Here is a 23,897-nt window from a genome sequence, read left to right as displayed (position 1 = left end):
TGTTTTAGTGGGATACTAACTGTTAGGAAAACAAGCACAGATAATCTTTTGTCATTATTCCTGAAAGAAAGAAAGGGAGGGAGGGAACATTATACGAGGGGTGGTCAAAAAGTTTCTAGCCTAAGATAGTTACCATAATGAGATTTTCACTCTGCAGCGGAGTGTGCGCTGATATGAAACTTCCTGGCAGATTAAAACTGTGTGCCCGACCGAGACTCAAACTCGGGACCTTTGCCTTTCGCGGGCAAGTGCTCTACCATCTGAGCTACCGAAGCTGTGGCTAAGTCATGTCTCCGCAGTATCCTTTCTTTCTGGAGTGCTAGTTCTGCAAAGTTCGCAGGAGAGCTTCTGTAAAGTTTGGAAGGTAGGAGACGAAATACTGGCAGAAGTAAAGCTGTGAGGACCGGGTGTGAGTCGTGCTTCAGTAGCTCAGATGGTAGAGCACTTGCCCACAAAAGGCGAAGGTCCCGAGTTCAAGTCTCGGTCGGGCACACAGTTTTAATCTGCCAGGGTTTCAGTTACCATAATGTCTCTTACAAACAGCACCACCTACTTTTATGGTGCCCCTTTGTGGGTATGCGAGTCAAATTTCATGGCTCCAGCTTTGTTAGTTTTACTGCTAGGATGTGTTGTACACCATAGTGTAAGCAAAATGCCGAATATCAAGGGAATCGAGAACCGTGCTGCGATTGAATGCCTTCATTTGAAGGGTATGATGTTGAAGGAAATTGCAGAGAACATGCGGAATGCACTTAAGGACAGTGCTCCATCTCGTGCAACAGGGAAAAACTGGGTGTCTGACTTCAAACGTGGACGAACGAGTGTGGAAGATGTGCTAAGGAGTGGAAGGCCTGTCATTGTTGCCACTGATGAAACAGTGACTGTAATCCACAGTACGAGTGTGCAGGATCATCAAACAATGTTGCAGCACATTGAAAGCACATTTGGAATCTCCCATGGGTGTCCTCTTGACATTGTTGTGGATATTTTGGGAATGTGGAAAGTTTCATCTCGGTGGGTCCCAAAAGACTTGAATGAAGATCAGAGACAAGATTGTGTACAGTGTTGTGAAGAAATTGTCCGTCAATTTGAAGTGGATGAAGATGGTTTTCTTGAAAGTTATGTGAGACTGGACAAAATGTGGGTTCACCACTTCGATCCTGAGACAAAACAACATCACAACAATGGAAATATCTTTCATCCCCTACCCCCAAAAAAATTTCCAGGTGCAAACATCATCTTGTAAGGTGATGGCATTGGTCTTCTGGGATGCAGAAATGGTAACTATCAGTGCATCATACTATTGCACCCTCTTGCACCGTTTGAGAGAAGAGAGATAGAAGAAAGGTGCAGAAAATTGGCACATGGAGTTCTTTCGCATCAGGACAGTGCACTGCTGCACAAAGCCCTCGCAATACTGGAAACCACATGACTGCAGGTTTGAATTGCTACATGATCTGCTGTATTCTCCAGATTTGGCTCCATCCGACTTTTTTCTTTTCCCAAACCTAAAAGAAAAAAAGATCTCAAAGGATGACGATTTGACAATGATGATGCAGTGATTGATGCTGTGAACACTTGGTTGGACTTGAAATCAAAGACCTGCAGGAATTATCAGAGCATGCCCGCAAGTGTATTAGTGCACACAGGTATTACATTGAAAAATAAATTTGTCTTACGAAATTTCTGTCATTCTTTATTTGTTAGGCTAGAAATTTTTCGACCTCCCCTAGTATGTAATTGAATTTGCTGTTGTTTTAACTGTAAGGTATCACTTTTTCAATATATATGAATCAGACTTCTCAAAATGTGTAGTAAGAAATAAGTAGCTCTACTATAGCAACAGTTATGTTCCAGAGGCATAAGGGACACAGCCATTATCACCCACATTTGTCTAAACTATCATTGCGCGCACCCCCCCCCCCCCCCCCCCCTCCTCCCTCTGCATCACTTCAGGATTCTACCAGTAAATCGCAATCTAGAGTTTGCCTTGCCCTTTACTTGTGTAATCTGATCATTCCATTCGAGATCATTTTGAATAGTCACACCTAGATACTTGACGGACATTACGGCTTCCAAAGACTGGGTATTTATTTTGTACTCATACATTAATGGGGATTTTCGCCTTGTTATACGCAGTAGATTACACTTACTAATATTGAGAGATAACTGCCAGTCATTACATCACACATTTATTTTCTGCAAATCCTCATTGATTTGTTCACAACTTTCATGTGATACTACTTTCCTGTAGATTACAGCATCATCGGCAAAAAGTCTAATGCCACTGTCAGTACCATCAACCAGATCATTTATGTAAATCATAAAAAGCAGCGGACCTATTACACTGCCCAGGGGCACACCTGAAGTTACGCTTGTTTCTGTTGAAGCCACCCCGTTCAGGGCGACATACTGCTCCCTGTCTGTTAGAAAACTATGTATCCAACGGCATATGTCATCGGAAAGGCCATAAGTGTGCACTTTTTTGAGCAAGCGACTGTGCAGAACTGAGTCGAGCACCTTTCGAAAGTCGAGAAATATGGCATCAACCTGGGAGCCGGTTTCTAGAGCCTGTTGTATATCACACACAAAAAGGGCCAGTTGTGTCTCGCTTGACCGTTGTTTCCTAAAACTGTGCTGGGTTCTGCAGATGAGCTTCTCAGAGTCTAGAAGGTCATTATGTCTGAACACAAAATATGTTCCATGTTTCTACAACAAATTGATGAAGGTGAAATTGGGCGATAATTATGTGTATCCAATTTCCTACCCTTTTTATAGATTGCTATGACCTGGGCCTTCTTCCAGTCCCATGGAATTTTCCGCTGTTCCAATTATGTCTGATAGGTGATGGATAAGAATGGTGCTATATTTGTATCACAGTCAACATAAAATCTTGCAGGGATACTGCCTGGGCCAGATGCCTTCCTGGCATCTAAGGATCTTAACTGTTTTACAATCCCAGATACACTCAACACTATGTCAGCCATCCTTGCATTTGTTCGATAATTGAAAGTGGGAATGGTGCTGCAGTCCTCTACCGTAAACAAGTTTTCGAAAGCTGGGTTTAGAATTTCGGCCCTCTGTTTATCATCATCAGTCACATTACCTGTACTGTCAGCAAGAGAAGGTATTGAATTATGTGTAGCGTTCATAGATTTTACATACGACCAAAATTTTTTGGTGGGTTATTTTTAGAATCTGTAGATGACATATTGCTTTCAGATTTGTTAATAGAATCTCTCATTGACCTTTTGACAGCTGCTTTCATTTCGCATAATTTCTGTTTGTCAGCGGGGCAGTGACTATGTTAAAAACGACTGTGCAAAATTCTCTGCTTTCTCAGCAACTTCCTAATATGTTTGTTGTACCAAGGTGGATCCTTTCCCTCCCCTCTATTTTTGCTGGGCACATACTTCTCTAGCACATGGTGGACAATACCTATAAATTCCGACCAGAGATACTCAATATCTTTGTGTCCCACGGTGAATGCTTGGAGCTGACTATGAAGATATTCATTCATGACACTTTTATTTGCTTTCCCAAACAAGAAAACTCTGTGCTGTTTTTTTTAAAAAATTCCACTGACATAGAAGCCACAACGACATTATGGTCGCTAATACCTTCTTCTAGATTAACTTCCTCAAAAAGATCAGGTCTGTTTGTCTCCAAGATATCTAATACGTTCCCATCTCGAGTTGGTTTTCTAACCAATTGCTCAAAGTTGTATGTTGAGAGCGCTCCTAGAATAACTTCACACGAGCCTTTGCTTCTGCCCCCTATGATAAACGTGTAATTTTCCCAGTCAATGGGTGCCGGATTAAAGTCTCCACCTATAACTAATGGACAATTTGGATATATATTTCCTATGTACTCAAGACAGAATATACTGGTGACAGTACTAAAATAAGTAGTTATGGTATACATGCATGAGATAGGTATGTACCTGCGTCTTTCAAGAGGTATGACCCATGGTGCAAGAGGTTGTGAGGAATATGTGGGTGAAAAGACTATTTTGTAACTGAGAGGGGAGTGTATGTGATTACCTCTATGGAATCATGTCGTTAAAGGGAAGGGGGAAAATGTGTCTTTTATAAGGAGCAGTCAAATGGAAAACAAGGCAGATGGAGTAAAGTAAACTGTGTATTATTTCAGAAGTAATCACCATAACTGTTAATACATTTATCCCACTGTGAAACAAGATGGTGAATGCCTTCATGGGAAAATGTTTACAGTTGCTATGGAACCATCATTGTACCCAGTTGTGCACTTCTTCAGCCAAAGCAAATACATGGCCATGAATATTTTTCTTCAGGGCACCAAAATGAAAATTGTATGGGAAGACCACGCACATGTTGCCAAAATCATTATTCTGACTATGCAGCAGAAGTTTTGCTGGGAAGCCCTTATACATCCTCCCTAAAATGTCAACCTCTTCCAGTGTCATTTTCATATTTTTGGTATGCTGAATGAAGACATTCGTGGTTGTCAATTTCCTTCATCTGGAGAGGTGCCTGTCTGGGTTCAATCATTGTTCTGTAGACAACCACAAAAATTTTTGCATGGTGCTGTTGACCGTCTTGCCTCACAGTGGGATAACTTTATTGATAATTACAGTGATTATTTTTGAAATAATAAACAATTTACTTACTTTTTTTACATCTGTTTCATTTTCGTGTGACTGACGCTGTATGTACTTTTAAATTAATGTTAGTTTAATCAAAACTGAAAACTGAATTTTGTGTTCTTGAAGTCAGAAAAAGATTCTACTAAATTGTAGAACAGTGAGTTAAAACATTCTCTGCATTTGTAATCACCTTGGACAGTTTTTGGAGATTTTTGCGAGTCCCAAAAAGGTTGGGCTTGCTTCCATCATTTAGTTTAGGTTCCCTCCAACAGAGTTAGAGACATACCCCCACCCCCATTGCATTTATTCCTCACCTTGTAAAATATTGCTTTGAATTCAGATGGTGTTCCTCTGGAGTTTGCTCACATCTAAAGGTTTTTGGAAATATTGATGTTGCAGCAAAATATGTTTGAAGCTGTGGAAAATCCAGGATGGAATAAGAACAATACAAAAAAGATAACTGAGGAGATGTAGAGTGGCAGACAGGCACAGTGAAAAAGACTGCTAGAGATTATGTTTCTGGGTAGACATGACGAGAGAGTGAGGGGGGGGAGAGAGAGAGAGAGAGAGAGAGAGAGAGAGAGAGAGAGAGAGAGAGGGGGGGGGGGGGTGTCACGCGCTTGTGTGTGTTTTCGAAGCTGATGAAAAATGATTCTGTATATTAAAGCCATTTGTGGAAGCAGATGTTTCACATACCAAATTTGGCTCAACTACTGCACATTATTATTAATTTTTTGTGGGAATGGCCATCAATCACCAGCCAACAAATATAAACTGCCACAGACAGACTGTAGTGAGGATTAAGTTTGACCATCCATCTGCACAGAATGTCATTCGTCACAACTCCATCCATATTAGCAGCTTCTTGACTGATCTAAACACACCAGAAGTAATAAGTAGGGAAGTAGGCAACATTGTTAACATGAAGAGCAACTGAAACAAGGCCTGATGCTAACCAAACTAACTTACCAGAGGCAAGTCGGTGAGGAGCAATATGACGAACAATAAAACTTAGAAAAGAGTAATAAAAGGTTATGAATGCCTGAGAAGAGAAACAAACAAATAGATAAACAATAGAACCTCCTTGCAGACATTTGGTTTGGAACCATTCCTTTATTAAACCATGTATAGCAGGTTATCTTGGATTTACACACATTTGTGATCTCAACTATTAAAATGTTTTGCTCTGTTGAAACAAGAAAATTAAAGTTTCTTGCTGAAGATAGTATGAAATATCATAAGATGTAAATGCAGTAACTGGTGTCAAAGCAGTTTTGTCTCTATTCAGAGACAGGAATTATTATGAGCAAAGCTGCTCGCTGTCTTAGTGTAGAAGGTGTATGGTGTTGCCAGATTTCAAAAAGTACTATCTTATGAACACAGAATGGTCTTGGAGACTTGTTTGTAATTTACTGTGATTGAAAAGTGCATTTAAATCGTTGTGGTCAATCTCTTCAGAGACAACTGGTGAATCTAAGGTGAAAGATTCTGCCTAATAGAATAACGGTAGCCCTAACAAAAGCATCACATCACCTGTTTTATTGTATTTCACATAAAGTATCATCCAGAGTTGAATTTTTCAGTTATTTATTATATTTATCTGGAGTTAAGTCCCTTCCACAAGTAACAATCCTCTGCTGTTGAGATATATAGTTTTCAGTAATAAGAGAATTTGTGAAAATGTAATTTGTGCAGTTTCTGGCATGGAATTTTAAAGTGAATTTTCCACATCGTAAGAAAACTGTACTGTTTAAGGCTTGCATCCTTTCCAAAAATTTATTCATGATAAAAGAGAGTTAGGTGTACATACTCACAGTTTCTTAAATTTTATAAATCTTGATTTTTCTGGACACAGTGATTTTATTTTAGCTCTTAGAACCCAAAAATTCACTAGTCATAGTTTCTAATTCTTTGTAAAAATGCTGCCATTATTGCACTGTCAAAGTAAAATTGATACCTAACAGGAGAAAATGAGCGTTGATTGCTTTGAAAACTATATACCCTTTTATTACAAAAACTGAAAATTTTTATGTAAGCATATAGGTAACATGTTCAGACTTGCCAAGATATTATTTGACTGTAGTGTGGTATATTTTTCGTTTATGGAGTGAGTCGAATGTTATATGCACATACAATACAAGTTAGCAAGATACAGTTTCAAATTCTGGTACTTTCTTTTGTAATATTACAAATATAATGGTTGCCACTTTAAAGAAGTTCATTTAGTATTGTGCATATTTTCAGTAGGAAATAACCATATTTCATTCTGCATTGAAAATCTGTTTCCAGAGAAAGACGTAATCTCTAATGCTTAAGTGAAAAGTTGCATTGAACACCAGAAGTAAAGTACGTTGTGTTTTCTTCTGTTAATACCCATAAGTTGTGTAATTTCAACAAAATATGCAGAACTTACATTTATTATTCATTCTAACAAGTTCAGTTATTGATGAGTTAGTATAAGTGTCTGTATTATTAACAGGGCTGCTATGTCATATTCAGTGCTAGACAATGGCAGAATGATATTTGTGATACAAGTACTTGATACCAGGTAGGTCCCTCCTATACAACTTCACAAGGTGTGGCAACCCGATATGACACTCACTCAACAAGTGACAGGTGACCTTTGCAAAATTTAGAATCTTTCAATTTTATCACCTTACATGCATCCCTAATGATTGTTACTTTTAAGTTCTTAAACATGGTTTCTAAACTACATACCAGTTGTGCTTGGTGGGACTCACATTTGTTACATACAATGAGCAGGCTGTTGTTTGAAGCTCCCCAAAATAATCATCAAACCTAGTTTTAATGTTACTTACCATGTAAGCATATGTGTTGTCCTTTTAGAATGTTTTATAGTTTGAGTGTATATGAACTGCACAGGCTGTTGTTGATAGACTCTACACTATCTTTCTGTATTGTCTTCATCAGCTTATCAAAGCTAAAAAGTCGATTGACACAATTTGTCCAGTCCTCAGGAAAGCAGTACAATTGATGGCCTAAAGTATTCTGCAAAATATACAAATCTATCAGCTCAAACAAGCATGTACAGTGATTAGTTTGACAAACAAACATATCTTCAGTCCTCCACTTTCCAGTGATTGACTGAAATTGTTAAGTTGATGTGCCAATCTCATAGAAGCTGATAAATACTTTTCTGTCTTCTGTTATATACCTCTGTCATAGTGTGATTAAGGTTTGCTTTGTCATGCTGATTGTTTTGAATAATTCTAGCTATTTGTTCCCATTGGCAGTGATGTAAGCAGGGAAGAAGACAGCAGCATCTGTAATGTCTCCCAAGCAGTTTTCTCAATACATGACTGTTGCATGGATTGAGGCTTGTGGAATCTATGTACAACATAAAATATGTTACGTCCCATCCATCTGCCATTCACTTTGATGCCTCATTTCTCAATGACTTGTAACTAACAGCCCTGTGTGGCCTGTCATTTTATAAATGAGTCACCCTTCTTTACAGATACTGGTAAATTTCTTCATAATCATTACCATCATTGACATGACTGTACATTTAGCAGCACTTGTGTATGCAGGCTAATAACACTCGGCATGTTTATAGCATCAGGCGCACACAATAATGTTGTTACAGTACTTGAAAACCAAGAAACTGGATCTTGCACATGCATGTTAAGACTGTAGTATAGTAAGAACAGTCCATTAGAACATCGTATTCTGTACCTATGCATAGTCCTCCATGGTAAAGAAAATGTATTAGTTACATGACAATGCTTTGTATGTTTATGTTTCACAAAAGAAAAAATGGATCAGAAGTCTGTAACATTCTTAAGTAATTCCACATAAGTAGATATACTTTTTCATGCCATAGTTCTTTGATGTATGTTATTCTGCGACTGGTAATGCAGTCTTTATTTGTCTTTATTTGCTCATTATTTCAGCAAAGTTGCGTAGCAAGCAGTTGTAATATTCTCACAAAGAAGCATTTCATTTAAATGATGTTTATGTTTATGTCGAAGGCGAAGATTACATCCCAAAAAGCACAGATGTTGTCATTCGAGCTGTGGGATTGGGACCCCGGTTTCCCAGGCATTGAAAATGACGATTTTCTTGGCAGGTAGTTTAAAATGATTTCTACTACTTGAGGTTAGAATTTTTTTGTGTGCTTATTTTTGTTTCAGAAATGTACCAGAATGCCTGCTTCCATACAAACTTACAAACTTTCTGTACAGTAATATCAGTTGCTCATGCAAGTTTCTTACGTGGTATAGGTTTCCGTAACTATATATTCTCTTTATAAAAGTTAGTTTCTAGCCCATATTTCATTGTAGTGTATGGCCACACACACCACATAGTGTGTAAAGTAGTATTTGGCAGTTTAAGATCTCTAAATTTAGTGTTGTGATATACTATTGAAAAGTAATGTGGTGGCCTCTGAAAAAGAATTGAAGATTTCCCCATTATCTTTCAATACACATACTTAGTAAAAATAAATAAACAAATAAAAAAATAAGAAACTTTCATATTTCTGCAGTACAGGACTCTTTCTATAACTATTTTATATGAAGAGTGAAATGATATTAATGACACACCAGTGATATTCGAATACTGACAGAATTTCTGCATACAGCAGGAATTTTTTGGAAACTTGCTAATGAATTGGTATCCTATAGGCATGTAACATTTTCTTTCCTGATCAAATATCAAAAGTGCATTGCTGAATCAGATACCCAATCTTGGGGACAGGCCAAAGAACTAGAGAATGTTGTGAAGGTCATGTAAATTGAATAATTGTTGAAATGTGGTAAATATTACTGCATTTCAACTATACATAACAAGAACTTTACAAGGCAAGTTAAAAAGTTGCATAAATAGTGAGGTGCAACATTGTTGTTTTGACCGAGAAGCTACTTGTGAGGGGCCTGCATGTACTGTTTTAGGGTATTGGATCTCTCCATGACTGTAACAAGATACCAAGAAAAAGAATCTATACCTGTGGCCAAGAAACTGAGGTGCAGTTACCACATTGGACATCTCCAAGACCTGGAGAAAATTTAACAAGTGTGATGAAAAATCAGTATGATTTTTTTTTACTTTTTTAATACCTTGTTTTAATACCCTAAAGTGCACACTGTGCACTTACATGACTCTACTCCTGTTGCTGGTGTAACTTCAGGCAAGGGACTCAGATTGTTAAATCATCCAACTGTCAGCTCAGTATGACTGTAAGTTGTTTCGTAAGTCACTGCATTCATTTGTAAGTTCCATTATTTCCACCTCTGATCCACTTGATTTCTAATCATTTCCAGAAATGAAAATGCTACTGATTATGTATTAGCAGTATGAACAAATAACATGACTGTTGTCCAGGAATTCTCGTAGGTAACTTCTGCAACAGTTTCATCTGGTGGAGGAACTGCTTAACTAAGGAAGTGAAGCTACAGCGAATATAATCTGAATAGGAACTTACAAATTTAATTCCCTAATGTTTGTGCTTCCCAATGTCTGAATGCTTCTTGAATTTCCCTCATGTATTGTATGCTGCGGCCTGTAGATCCAAAATGAATATTTTTAATTTTTGGTGCAAATAAATACAGGTAGTCTTTATGAGTTGGTGTTTGAAACTGTGTGTTCATATACTTACACAGGACAGTTTGGTGGTGGAGCAGACAAAGCTTTGAAGTGTGAAACCTGCTGAGTTAGTGTTCTGTAAGATTGTGCCTGACAAATCTGTAAGAAATAAATCAGTTTTTTCAGTCATAAAAGTTCAGACTTTAAAGGTGTATTTTATTTAGTAAGTTTGTATGGAAGCTTTGGTCATAGTAAAGGTATTGTGGTGTTTAAACCCTTGGTGATTTTCTGTTTTTGTTTATCCATCTCCCAGATTTAACACCATATATTATATCCCATTACAACTGCTTGCTAATGCTCCTGGGAATTGATTAATTTCATTTGGAATTTTTAATATCCTAATATGTGTGATCCTGCCAGTCATGAGTTGATGTATATACCAGAAATTCCCTTTCCATTTTCCGCCAATTATGTTTTGTGACTTTTTTTATGGGAGGTATGCTTTGGTTTTCATGTTGAAAAATGTATGTAAGGGGTGAACAAAAAGTTTCCATTCAAAGGCCATACATTCTGCATTAGTATGCCAATCAGGCAAAAACACCTTGAGCAGTGAGGCAATCATCCACCAACACATCATGTTGAAAATGCCCATTTTGTAAAACACCATATCCTTCTGTGTGAAGAAGTCTGTAACTGCCTGCATCGGATCATCATCCAGCAAGAAATATCGACCTTTTGAGGTATTTTTTTAAGGGACCGAAGGCATAATAATCACATGGGGAGAGGTCAGGACTACAGGGCAGGGAGGATGAAGCAGCAGCACCCCTTGTTGCACTGTTCTGCAATGGTGGATTTCAACAGACATGCTGCACCATATACATCCTTCATTTTCCTATACATCCTTCATTTTCCTATTGGTATCTACTGGTGTTTGCCCTTTGGGAGCCAAGAAGAGAATAACAGCACATTGGTCCAGTTTGGATGCATTTGGTAATAATATTACCATGGTTCATATAGTGCATATTTAGCATGCACACCTAAGGAAGACACAAATGCCCTACTAACCCCTTGCCTATATGTTCACATTGGAGTCTGCTGCAACACCCTCAGATGGAAACTTTTTGATTGTCACTTACTTTTACATATGCTAGACCCAGTTTGCATATTGCAGCATGGTTTGGTGTGCAACTGTCAAAGCCATGTGATGTAACATCAATTGCTTCAAGTTTCATCTGTTTGATTTTATGTAGAGTTATCTTTAGTTTGCTTCTGTTTTTGTGTGTTATTTTTTTAAATGTTATTCTATTTAGCCTTCAATATTATTGTTTCTCAGTGTGTGTGTGTGTGTGTGTGTGTGTGTGTGTGTGCGCGCGTTCGTGTTCCATCACATCACTGACAGCAGGAGACTAGAATGTGGCATATGTGTCGTCATGAGCATAGTTTTGAAGCATTAATGCAGATAAGCATACTTATCCCCAAGTATATATCCCCTTGGGCTTTCATGGCATGGCAAGGAGCTCATTTTAAGATAGGAAAAAGGTTTTGTAAACAAAGCTTACATGTATTGCTATTGTATGTACTATTTATTTGTCTCCAATAATACAAAAAAATTGCTTAATGTCTTGCTCCATTCCTTTGCAACTGGTACAGACATTTATAGATTTATTTTTTATTTTTATTTTATTTTTTATTATTTTTTTTTTTAGCTTCCATAAAATAAAAATTCGTGGTTATTGTTAATCTCTTGCATATTCATGCTTTTAATTAGTCAGTTATTTTTAGATTATGAATTGTGATCATTCACAACTAATTGAGTTGATTTTTATTCATTATTTCATAACCAGAAAATATGAGCATCCTGCAGACCCTACAACTAATATTTCTGTTTATATATGTTTTTGCTGTTTAAATTTTGTTCTCATCTCACTGAATTATTTGTTGCACATTTAACTTTGTTGTCCCTCAGTTGAGCAGAGACTCAACAATTTTGTTAAATTCTTGTTTCTCTTCCTCCTCCAACAAATGCTAGGGTTGCCTTTTTCTGACTTCGTTTGAAGGTGGCCTCTAGTAGAAGTGTCTCACATTTTTTATATCAGAAACTAGAATATACTCAGAGAGTACATACTTAATGTAAGCCCATGATCTATAAACAGCAGTCAGTTTTTTCATTGTGGTCTTTTAGAGAATTACACATTATGGTAAGTAGTTACATTGTATGGCCATGTGAAGATAAACTTGGCTGCTTAATAGTGCTGCCTAAGTAGTTACGTCCATTTTAAAAGTACTCTGTAGTTGCAAGTCTATTTTATAATTGCTTTTAATCAAAATGTTTGCTGCTAACATATCAGCTTTATGTCTTCAAAATTTTTCCTGTGTCAGCTTTTTTGCTAATATTGTGCTGTTTATTGTGTGTCTCTTTGTTAATAGTTGACTTTCTGTTTCAGGTGTGTACATATTTTCAAATCTCTGATGTACATATTTTCAAATCTCATTTGTTATAAGTTATTGAATCAAGTTATGTTATTTACTCAATGTTTTATAAAAGCAATTTCATCTTTACATGCAGTGTGCTGTGATTGTTTTGTTAGATTAATTTTCCTGCTTGGCCTTCACATCCGTTGGTTTGTATGATGTAGGGTGTGGGTTTCTAATTTGCCACTTTGCTAAGTCTGACATTTATCATTGCTTGAAAAACACACTTGTGTTTAAAAAATAAGAAAAGAGAACACCTTGAATGACTAGAGGATGTTCATATTCACAGGACATATACATCAGTATGTTATGTATTTATTAGCATTTCAGTCACCTCTGTTCAGCATGTGTCCTATTGCCTAGTAGGCACAGGGACCACCATGGGCCCTGATAACTTGTTCCACGCATGATGGTATCAACGTAGATAAGGCACAAATGGAGTTCTGTGGTATAGCCATCCATGTTGCATTCACTTGGTTCCGAAGTTCATCTGTGGTGGTTGGCATTGGGTCACAGTGCTGCACCTATTGTTTCACCATATCCCACACATTTTCGATAGGTAACAAATCAGGTAATCTGGTGGGCCAGGTCAAAAGGTTAACATCCTGTGATACCAAGAAAACACATGTTCATGCAGCAACATGTGGTCATGCATTTCCTTGCTGCAAAATGGCATCTGGGGTGTTGTGCAAAAAGGGTACAGTTACAGGTTCCTAGATGTTTCTCACATACGTCACACTGGTCACAGTGCCCCAGACACACACCAACTGTGATTTTTGATTGTATCCTATGGTACCCCACACCATAAAGCCTTGAGCTGGTGCTTTGTCATGTGAAAATGCAGTCACTGTGATGCTACTCCCCCTGTCTGTGGTAATCCAAAATGCAGCCATCATTTTCAAACAAACAGAACCTGGATTCATCTGAAAAATCTATCTGATGCCATTCCTGTCCCCAGTGACATCATTCCATACATCATTGCTGTCTAGGATGTTCCTGCACATTCTTCAGAGGTGGGCAGAGAAGTGGACGATGTGCTCGTAACCCCTGACATAATAAACGGCTACGGACTGTCATCCCAGGTAGTATACGATGTGTTAAAGTGTTCCACTTTTGTGCCAGAGGCGAAGAGTATGCAGATCTGTCCTGCAATGCCATTCATATGAGGTGTGGCTTTTCTCAGGGGACAGTCTGGGTGGTGCGACCTGACCCACCTCGTCATGTTCTACAGGCTTCCATCAACCATTCTGCACACACCCATTGCACTGCCAAAACACTTCGTTCCACATGAGCAGCAATTTTCCAGATGGATGCATCACATTCTCTCATGCCATTAATGCACCCTCTTCCAGACTCACTGATTTGACAGTACAATTTGTGCATACATCTGTGAGGCGTCTTGCATGTCTGCTCAAGTCACACTGATCCATTACCTTCAGTTTATAGCAACAATGAGAGCCACAGGCACATTTTACAGGTAGGTTGTATTGTGCCACAATATCAGTATTGACCCTGAACACACGGGCCGACATGGTTCAAATGCTACTTCTTCAGAACGTACTAATGTACATGTCCTGTGAATATGAACGTCCTATCTCTGGCCATTCAAGGTGTTCTGTCTTTTCTGAACATGAGTGTGGTTTAGTGCCACTTAAATTTTATGTTTGATTATAAAATAATGAGCTTGCTGTTTTTAATTCCTCTTTGGATATCCACCTACTGATTTTTTCTTATTTGTATGTTTTCCAGTTAGGTTATTTAATTTCAAACTATTAACTAGAATATATGTGTGGCTCTGCTTATGTCTTCTAATACTGAAAAAAAATACTTCATAATAGATTGCAGCTCTTGAGCAATACAAGCACCTCTTGCTCTCCGTTACCAGCCATTTGCAAAATTTTAAAAATAGTTTCCAAGGGCCTTCACTTATCTTTTTCTGCTGGTATCAGTGTTAACTCATGAACTGCAGTCTGTTTGTTTCTTACCCCTCTTTACAGATTTCGTAGCTAGCATGTTTGCCTTCACTTCCTCATTCAATATAATTTGGTTTATGTGTTTACAGTTAACTTAATTTTCCTATACTATTTTATTCTGCATAATTTGCAAGTAACATTGTGTTAACTATAATTAAGTTCTGTGACTGGCTCTTAATGTGCTTTTGCTTCTTACACTTCCCAGTGTGTGGTAGAGGAGGTGAATAGCCAGTACGTGCTATACAAGCTCTTTGACAAAGATAGAACTCAAGATGATTTTCTTGGAAGGTATTAAATATTTCCTATGGAACAGTTTTTTTTTTTAAATATGTATTTTATACTGAAAGCATGAGTGTTAAAAATGAATGACTGCAAGCAATGTCATTGCTAGAACAAGTATTTATTGCATTATCCTTGAAGCTGTGCTAGCACAAAGAGTTGGTTATGTGATTGAAAAACTTTCATCTTTGAGATCTTGATTCTCCCTTACTGTGTAGTATTTTAAGAGCAGTTTCATATTATGGCAACAGGCATTTGCTTTCTTTACACTGCTTACCTAGCATGTCTTATGAGAGTCCATCCCTTTGCGCAGCTTACTTCCCAACCTCAGAAAATATCTTTTCACCAATCTGGCTAGCAGTACCAATGTAACATTACATTTTCTAACAAATTTTGTCCATTTTAGTGATTCTTTGTACGAATTTCATATAATCCCAAAATTTTTCATCTCAAAACTTATCAACAACATACACAACTGCATAGAATTGGAATCAAGTACTAGTTCAAAGAACAGGTCACTCAACTGCAAGGAATGCTTATTGATCACACAATAAAGTGTGACTGGAGCTGAGCTGCCTCCTTCATCTGAATGAGCTCCTATTTATACATGCAGGTACATAAAGCATTCTAGCAGATTAGAATATTTTGGAAATAAGTTAAACTCAGAACCTTCCATATTGATTGTGGCTTTTGTTGAAGGAAGAGGAATCTGAATTCCACTCCTGAATGAGAGTCCAATATCATCTGAACAACTGCATGTTGAGAGGGAACAGACTTGCAAATAAATTGAGCTGAAGGTTCCACAAAGTATACTTGGAGAGGGCTAGAATGTTTGATTAACCTAATAACTAAGCTGCTATTTTATCACTCACCAGCACAAAAAGTAGCCTTTGGAGAAGTTTTAAGTTTCCTTGTTTTCCTACAGAAAATAACCATGACTGATCCCTCACTCAGTAAGTTTGCTTCTCATATTTTACTGGACTGTTTCAGTTGTAGAACCTTAAACAGTAATGACAGAACTTCATCAATTTAGTACCTGCTTGCTATGTCTTCTGAAGCAAGAAATTTGTAAAACTGCCAAGGTCTTTCTCTTTCGGTATGAAATGTACTATCTTCACCATTCTTCATCACACTGCCAATCACTAGGATAACAACTTACTGCTAAAGAGTCATTTACAACACTCGTAAGTCACCATTTGTTTTGTAGAACATCTCAGATGAATAGATATTTCCACCAAATTGATGTAAATAATGTTAGCACCTTCAGAAATATCCCTCATAGCTTTACAAATTGATTTCTCATTTTTTTCTTTCTTTCTTTCTGATACTCTTGCTTGTTTCAACTATAACAGAACATGTGTCCTCATAGAAATCTGTCTGGATGATATTGTTGTGGGAAAAATGCTTCTGAGCCTTCACTAACAGCTGACGTGGTTTAATATTTCACTCACTGACAGTGCAGTTCAGATTTTATATAAAAAGTTGGACCCTAGTATTAAGAAATTTATGCATTGTCCTTCAGTGAAGTGCAAAAATTCTATCTTCCATTTATTCAACTACCGGTATCTCAGAACTTTTGCACACTTAGTTTATTATTTGGAATTCACCTAATATTAAATGTTTTGTTTGCCGCACAATACATATCTTTGCAGCTCAGATTTTTGTGTCTACATTCATAGATCACTTAGTTTCTTTTGTACACTTCCAGTAGTTAGAGTCTGAATACTATGATACTGTCCAGTGTATACACTTGAAATTCTTAGTGAGTTGATAGAACTTTATGAGACCTATAATATAAGTAAATATGATCATGTAGCTCTACATAAAAATGAAGACATTCATCCTCTTTAAAGCTTGTAAATATAAGGTGTTTAATAAAACAACCAGAACTCTAGAACAGGTATAAATAATTTGGTAGAAGTCTTGACCATTTTGTAGATAGTGCCTGAATGAGGCTATGAATACATATGTATTTGAAAACAGTTTGAGCTAAAGACTGAAATATGCATTGTCAGGCCACCATGTAAGAAGGGCAATATAAATTTGTCAACAGCTGCCTAAAACTTTCTCGGATTATATTGATTTCAAATATTTGGGTATTGTAATGGCTCAAAGATTGCTGCTCATATGTGGAACAATAGAATTCAAAAACAGTCATCGCTTTGGTTGTAGCTTTATAAACATAGCTTTTTTGCTTTAACTTGACACACAGTGAAAACTATAAACAATAAAGTATGACCAGTTGAGTTTTTCTGTGACCAAGATACCTTATTGAAAGTGATGCCACGTAGTTACTTATTCAAAGGAATTAGCCATAAATTCTGCATGGGAAGAAATGACAAAGGGTATTACTTCATAAAGTCCTCAGGTGGTTTTGATATATGTGAAAAATCTTTTGTTTTATATGTTCGTGACAGACGAAAATTGTGAGCCAGGGGTGAACTCAAACCTGTACCCTTGTCTTTTGTAGACTGTCTACATATGTCAGGGAATTTTGAGTCAACACTCACTCTAGTAAAAAAAAAAAAAAAAAATCATTTTGGAAACAACTTCTTGGCTGTGGTCATGCTGTTCTTCACAAGCAACAAAAACAGTTGAAAACAAGTAATGCGTCAGTTTCTGATTTAATTACTATTCAGTTCTACAGAAAGTACTTTCTGACATTGGTTCCTTTCTCAGCTTGCATTTACCACAAAGCTCTTATATAATAAACACTCCCAACCAACTGGGAAAAAGTACTGATTGCTCCCATGTATAAGGAAAGTAAAAGAACGGGTGAGCAAAATTATTGACTGATTTCCTTAATGGTGATCTGCAGAATCCTGGAGCATGTTCTATGCTCTCACTAAAATCCTTCTTTTTATTCATTTATTTACATTTTCTTTGCATGGTGCCATCCAAATGATGGCTTTTGCACACATCATAAATAACTGTGCGACAATAATTCCTCTTACAAAATTTTTTACATGTTACACGATAGTTTTTTTTTTACAGCTGATACACTGGTTCATGTCATAAGAAGTGTCATGAAATTCATTGAATGAATATAAACATTTTGCTATCAGAAAAGACAGATCAATTAATTTTCTGTTGAAATCATTCACCTTGCATGTTCTAAGAAAGTTCGGTAGTTTGTTGAGGCAAAGTCAAAACATTGATGTATAGACTTCGAACTGCCATTTTTAATTTTGTTCTCTTGTGGAAATAGTTGAATTTTGTTCTGGTGTTGTGGTCATGTATATCACTTCACTTTGATAACTTCCATTGGTTGATTCATAAAAAATGCAACTAATTTGAATATGTGTAAAGAATATACAACATTATTCTCTCGGGCCCTAACCTGTGTATAAGTTTTATTGCTCTTTTCTGTAACAGCAATATTCTTTGTAAGTGGACATCAGCTTCACAGCCCCATAATTCAATCCCGTAGTTAAGGAAGCAGTAAATCATTCCACAGTGTACTGCTTTAATTGATGGTGAGAAACCATCTTTGTGAACTGGCTAAGGAGGTACCTGCCACTACTGACCTTTCCAAATATAAAATTAATGTGATTTGTTCACTATAATTGTCATCAGCATAAGCACCTAATAATCTACAGCTGCCACTTTCTGTTGCCGAGATGTTACATACATAATTTACATTGCTGTTCTCACAAACTGCCCATTTTAAATGCCAGTAATTGATATCCATTGACATTTACCTTGATGCCACGATCATTGAAGAAGTTCGTTAATTCTATTGCACCACTAGTAGCAAAAGTTTCTAGTTCCTTGTATTCTCTAACATAGGCTGAGATTCAGGTGTCTTCTGCATAGCTTATTATATAGGAGTTAGTGGATTTAGCAGTGTCATTAACATGTATGAGGAAGGGGAAAGGGGCCAAGGATTGAGTGCCGAGATACACCTTGTATTCCTGTCTCATCAGTGACTTGACAGTTTATAATTTTATTGTGTAATTTATCTGTCGGTTTAGTGCATTGCTTTTGATTCAGCAGGTATGTGGCTAGTAGATTCAAAGATGGATCCCCACAATACAGTATGACCTCAGGTGTTTTAGAAGTAACCTACAGTTTACAGTGTCAAAAGCTGTTGCCATGTCAAAAAATATAGCTAAAGTCTGCATCCTCTGGTCCAACAGGCAGTACAATTCAGAGAAGAACTTTGTAACTGCTGTGGTTGTGCTTAGCTCTTTTCTAAAGTCATGCCAATAATCTGCTACCAGTTTTCGTGTTGTGAAAAAGGCACTAAACTGACAAAGGATAATACTTTCAAATATCTTACTAAAAGAAGAAATTAATAATATTGGTCTATAGTCGAAGATATCATCCATACTTCCATTTTTATAAAATAATTTTATGACACTCATTTTTAGAACAGTCGGATAGATGTTTTCTATAATGTTGTAATCAATTAGATGGGTGAGAGGTTTTTGAGAGTCCTTTTAAGCATACCTTAGTAATTGCACTGGTTATACCATTCCACTCCATTGAAAAATTTTTCATTGCCATGCATATTATCTTCCATACTTCCTGCTTATTCACTTCCATAAATTCAAACTTGGTACACTGAGGTGACATGGTGTCTCAAGTTGTGCATCTATAATATGGGTTGCCGTGTGATCTCCTTGTCAGATCTGTAGCCCCTCTTTATTTACAAATGACCATTGTGGCAGATCATGTCGCACTCAAACATTTGTGATAACAGTGTTCATATTGAATAGTTCAGGCAATAAGTTTCAAAAACATTGGAGGGATGTCTTGCTTTCACTTTTATACACTTCATTGCTGCCACCTATAATCACAACATGTTTGTCTTTTGTAGTTGACTTGTCTCTGCTGTAATATTCTTTGCCACTGCATTTAATGTGACACCAGGCTTAACTTTTATGAAAATGGAATGCTTGGAATGTATATTTTTAGGAATGAGAGTGAGGACATCTTTCCCTTGACTGTTAGCTTACAGCAGGAATTCCTTGCTGCATCTTTGTGTTCAGGGGTCTTTTTTATTCTTTATTAGAAGTTTTGTCATTGCTTTTGCTTTTTCCTTCATGTGTGTTTGTTGTATTGCCACAGTTGGTGTCTAGTGCTGACAATTTGTTTGATCGTGGTATCACTGAGGCTGTACTCATATGTAGTGCATGTTTACGTCTTTTGTTGAGTACATGTTGTATCTTCTGCATGGAATGACTGTTAACAACAATGTTGTCTTTGGCTAGGTGATGTTTCCAATCAAATGCTTTATATTTAATTTTGAACTCTTTGTATTCCCTCACAAGCTCTTGATATTTTGAATTGTCACTATATACTCTGTTAGCACACCTGCTATTTTTCCTTTGCTTTGGCATGTTCATTATTTCATTTTTCAATGCACTTACTAAGCACTGATGGCATGTCCTCTCATGTTCATCTTTTACGTATTTCAGATTTACTCTTACACATTTGTCATGGTGCCAGCATTTGAAGTTGACATATAGTAAACCCTCTTTTTAACCTTTTTTGCACAGATTTTACAGCCATCACTATCACTCCCTAAAGAAACTGAGCCACTGTTACATGTATAATTTTAACTTAATTTTGTCTTGTATCTGTCCATAAAGCAGCACAGACTTAGAAAGCATTGTTCACATGAAACACAGATTGCCCTTTTCAAACAAAAAATCATGCTAACAATGGATGCAGGAAAATAGGTGGATTCTACATTCCTATACTTCTGAAAAAGTGTTTGAGCCAGTCATATTTGATAAACTATTCCTTATACTTGGATCTTTGTTAATAGAGTACGATGGAGAGTCAAAGACTTTTTGAGTAGTATAGCTTAATACATTGTCTTAGATGGTGAGTGTTCATCGAAGACAGAGGCAACATTGAGGTTGCCACAGGGAAATAAAATATGAGCACTGTGAAGGGCAAGGTTTCAGATTGAATCTCAGCCCAGTACTCAGTTTTGCTCTGTCAGTTTCAAATTCATCAATTAATTGATGTCCACAAACTTAAAAAAATCACTTCATTTAATTTTGTATTGTAAAAAAGGTCATAATTCCTTTTTTCTGTTGCTCTGCCACATTTAAACAAGTTAGAAATTTATTAATCTTGAGCAATGCATATAATTGAATATTCAATTGAAAAAAAAATCATGTTATTGATATGTTAAAACATACTTCTCATAAGTTTGCGTCACCATTATACAAATAATATGTTCAAAGCCATTCATAAATTTGTGTCAATATTATGCAAATAACATGTGTCTGGCTAATTAATTATTAATGAAATTCGGAAAACACTGGAGGGATACAAGCGATGGAAGTAGTAAATGAAACTATTCTCCACGTAGTTTAGGCACTGAGTGGGTGATTAGGCACATAAACAAGATTGAAATCGTTGCTAGCTTTTGGACAACAAACAAACAACACAAATGACAGCGGAAGTTGTTTTATGTTTCACACATTGATCTTTTTATACATTCACAAATTTCCACAACTTCTGTCTGTCAACATTTCTGTGTTCTTTTTTGACCTGAAAGTCAACAGTCTCTGCTTCCTCAGCATGTTACACTGTGAATCTTAAGCATCCTTAGTCCTGTTACATATTTCTCCAGAAAGTGATTTACCATCAGATTGTAAACTTTGTTCATAATTCCTTTACAGCCATCATAGTGAAGCCAAATGATGTCCATTCACTGTCTAAATTGGATGCTAACAACTGCTTATCTGCTATTTCCAGCATAAGTGCTCTCCTACCCTTCTTGAATGATTTATTTATTGGCTTTAGTAACCATTGTCACTATAATGACATCATGATCACTAATTGCTGTCTTGATACTGACACTTGTCATCAAGTCAGGCCTATTTGCAGCCCACATTTAATGTTGGTTGTTGAACCAGCTGCTCAAGACACTTTTCGGAAAATGTGTTCACAAAACTGACTGTCTCTACCACCTGCAATGAATCAATAGATGTCCCAGTCTATACTCAACAGAGTAAAATTGCCTCCAACTAGTATTACATAATCAAAGCGTTTCTGCACTATTGAGCACTTTCTTTGATGATTCTACAACGGTTATGGTGGAATCGGATGACCAGTATAAACATCCAGTGATTAACTTGAGTTCACCTAGGCCGATTACTCGTGTCCAAATAATTTCACAGTTGGCCTCAATTTCAAATCAATAGAGACATTTTTTCTTGTTGACTGCAGTTAACATTTCCCCTCCTATGATGTCTAACCTGTCTCAGATGTACATTCCATGCTTCATTAAATATGTCGGAGCCCTCTACTTCGGCTTTCATCCAGCTCTTAATTCCGAGAGTAATTTTAGTGTGACAACTTCCCCGGATGGTAGTAAATTCAGGAACTCTGTTACGAATGGTTCAGCAATTTACAGTTAAAAATTTGACAGCTGCAGTCCCATTACTTTGGTTGCAGGATGATTTTGCTCTCTTCATGTCAACTAATGAGTGTTTATCAGAGAAACTCAAACTATCACTTAGCCTTAAAAAAAACATTTCTGCACTCCACAAACCCTCTGCTATCTGAGTAAATGCTTCCTGTGTATAGCCAAGGAGAATCCTACAGTTCTCAACCTCACAACACAGATCCAGAAATCTGCAGCCAGTACCATCATAGAATTGAAGGATCCTCTTGTTGAGGCCATCCACTCACTTCCAAACCAAAGGACCCTGATCAGCTCTGGGTATAATACCACCCTGCTTGCATCCATCAACAAGGCTAGGGTGACACGGGCCACAACCTGCAGATGACTATACCTTGCACCCCCAATAGCCGTAGGCAGGGCCTCCTCCACATCTTAGATGAGATTCCCCAACAGATGTACCAAGCACATATTCAGTTTCTTTCCAGCCCCTGGACACTATTTTCCTATGCACCTAACATTGGAGCTTTTGATAACCAGTAAACCCCTCACCCCGTGTGCCTGTTTGCGCCCTGATGGAGGAGCTGACGCTGCCCACCCACACTGTGAATGGATAAAACCAGACTTCCAGACCCCACATTGACTTTGACCTTCAAACAATTTGAACTTGTTACAACCTGTCGCTCATCCTGCAGTGAAGGCAGATCCTCAACTTCACGCACACTGTAAGGTGCAATGGTAACAGAACCTCTGAGTGAAACAAGTGATACCTGGGGTGTCCCATGTGATGCAGCAGTCTCTCTGCCACTGCTACACCCTGAGGCAGCAGCCTGCAGATGGTTGACCCTGGCCTGCACCGTATTCATCTGTTCACAAACTGCTGCCAGCTCCTCCTTTGTCTGTACACAGCACATGCACACCCTGTCCATTCTGCTACTACTAATTTGAGAATTAAACTGGAAAAGCCCACAGAAAAAGCTAAATATATAACTTGCTGCTCTCCCAATGTGTCACAAGCAGCCACTGGAGCCTAACAGGGCTGTTTGCAACAGTCACAAGTTGCCGAAAACAAATGACAACTGCTCTAGAGAGTGCATGAATCTACCCTACACAATTGATTAAAATGCAGGACTACTCCTTTTAAATATACAAATGTGCAAAGGATTTAAGAATGAAACAAGTGATACCTGTGGTATCCTTGTACCTGTGGTACACACTGTGTACCATGATTCGTCACTCCACACAGCGTTTTTCCACTTTTCAATCATCCAAGGTTTACGCCCCTTACTCCAAGCAAGGTGTCACTTGGCATTAAGCAGCGTGATATGTGGCTTATGAGCAGCTGTTTGACCATGAAATCCAAGTTTTCTCACCTCCCGCCTAACTGTCATAGTACTTGCAGTGGCTCCTGATGTAGTTTGGAATTCCTATGTGATGGTCTGGATAGATGTCTGCCTATTACACATTATGACCATCTTCAACTGTTGGCAGTCTCTTGTCAGTCAGCAGATGAGGTCGGCCCATATGCTTTTGTGCTGTACATGTCCCTTCACGTTTCCACTTCACTATCACGTCAGAAACAGTTGACCTAGGGATGTTTAGGAGTGTGAAAATCTCAGTACAGACGTATGACACC

General features: G+C 37.5%; 1 protein-coding gene across 3 annotated transcripts in view; it reads left to right on the top strand.

The window, feature by feature from the left end:
• The window catches only part of LOC126183705 (extended synaptotagmin-2-B), a 187,535-nt gene that overhangs the window by 96,592 nt on the left and 67,046 nt on the right, over positions 1–23,897 (top strand). The window contains exon 9 of one of the 3 annotated variants that reach the window (XM_049925890.1): positions 14,819–14,901. The exons of 1 other annotated variant lie outside the window; for it this stretch is intronic. In XM_049925890.1, coding sequence (XP_049781847.1) covers positions 14,819–14,901 — 83 coding nt within the window. Of the gene's footprint in view, positions 1–8,616; positions 8,715–14,818; positions 14,902–23,897 lie in introns of all 3 variants that reach the window. One more of the 3 variants, XM_049925888.1, reaches the window with a different exon arrangement.

Source organism: Schistocerca cancellata, chromosome 4 (genome assembly GCF_023864275.1).
Source record: "Schistocerca cancellata isolate TAMUIC-IGC-003103 chromosome 4, iqSchCanc2.1, whole genome shotgun sequence".
In the NCBI taxonomy this organism is placed as follows: Eukaryota; Metazoa; Arthropoda; class Insecta; order Orthoptera; family Acrididae; genus Schistocerca; species Schistocerca cancellata.
The sequence above is the reverse complement of the archived record's forward strand: the minus strand, read 5'-3'. Positions and strand labels throughout refer to the sequence as shown.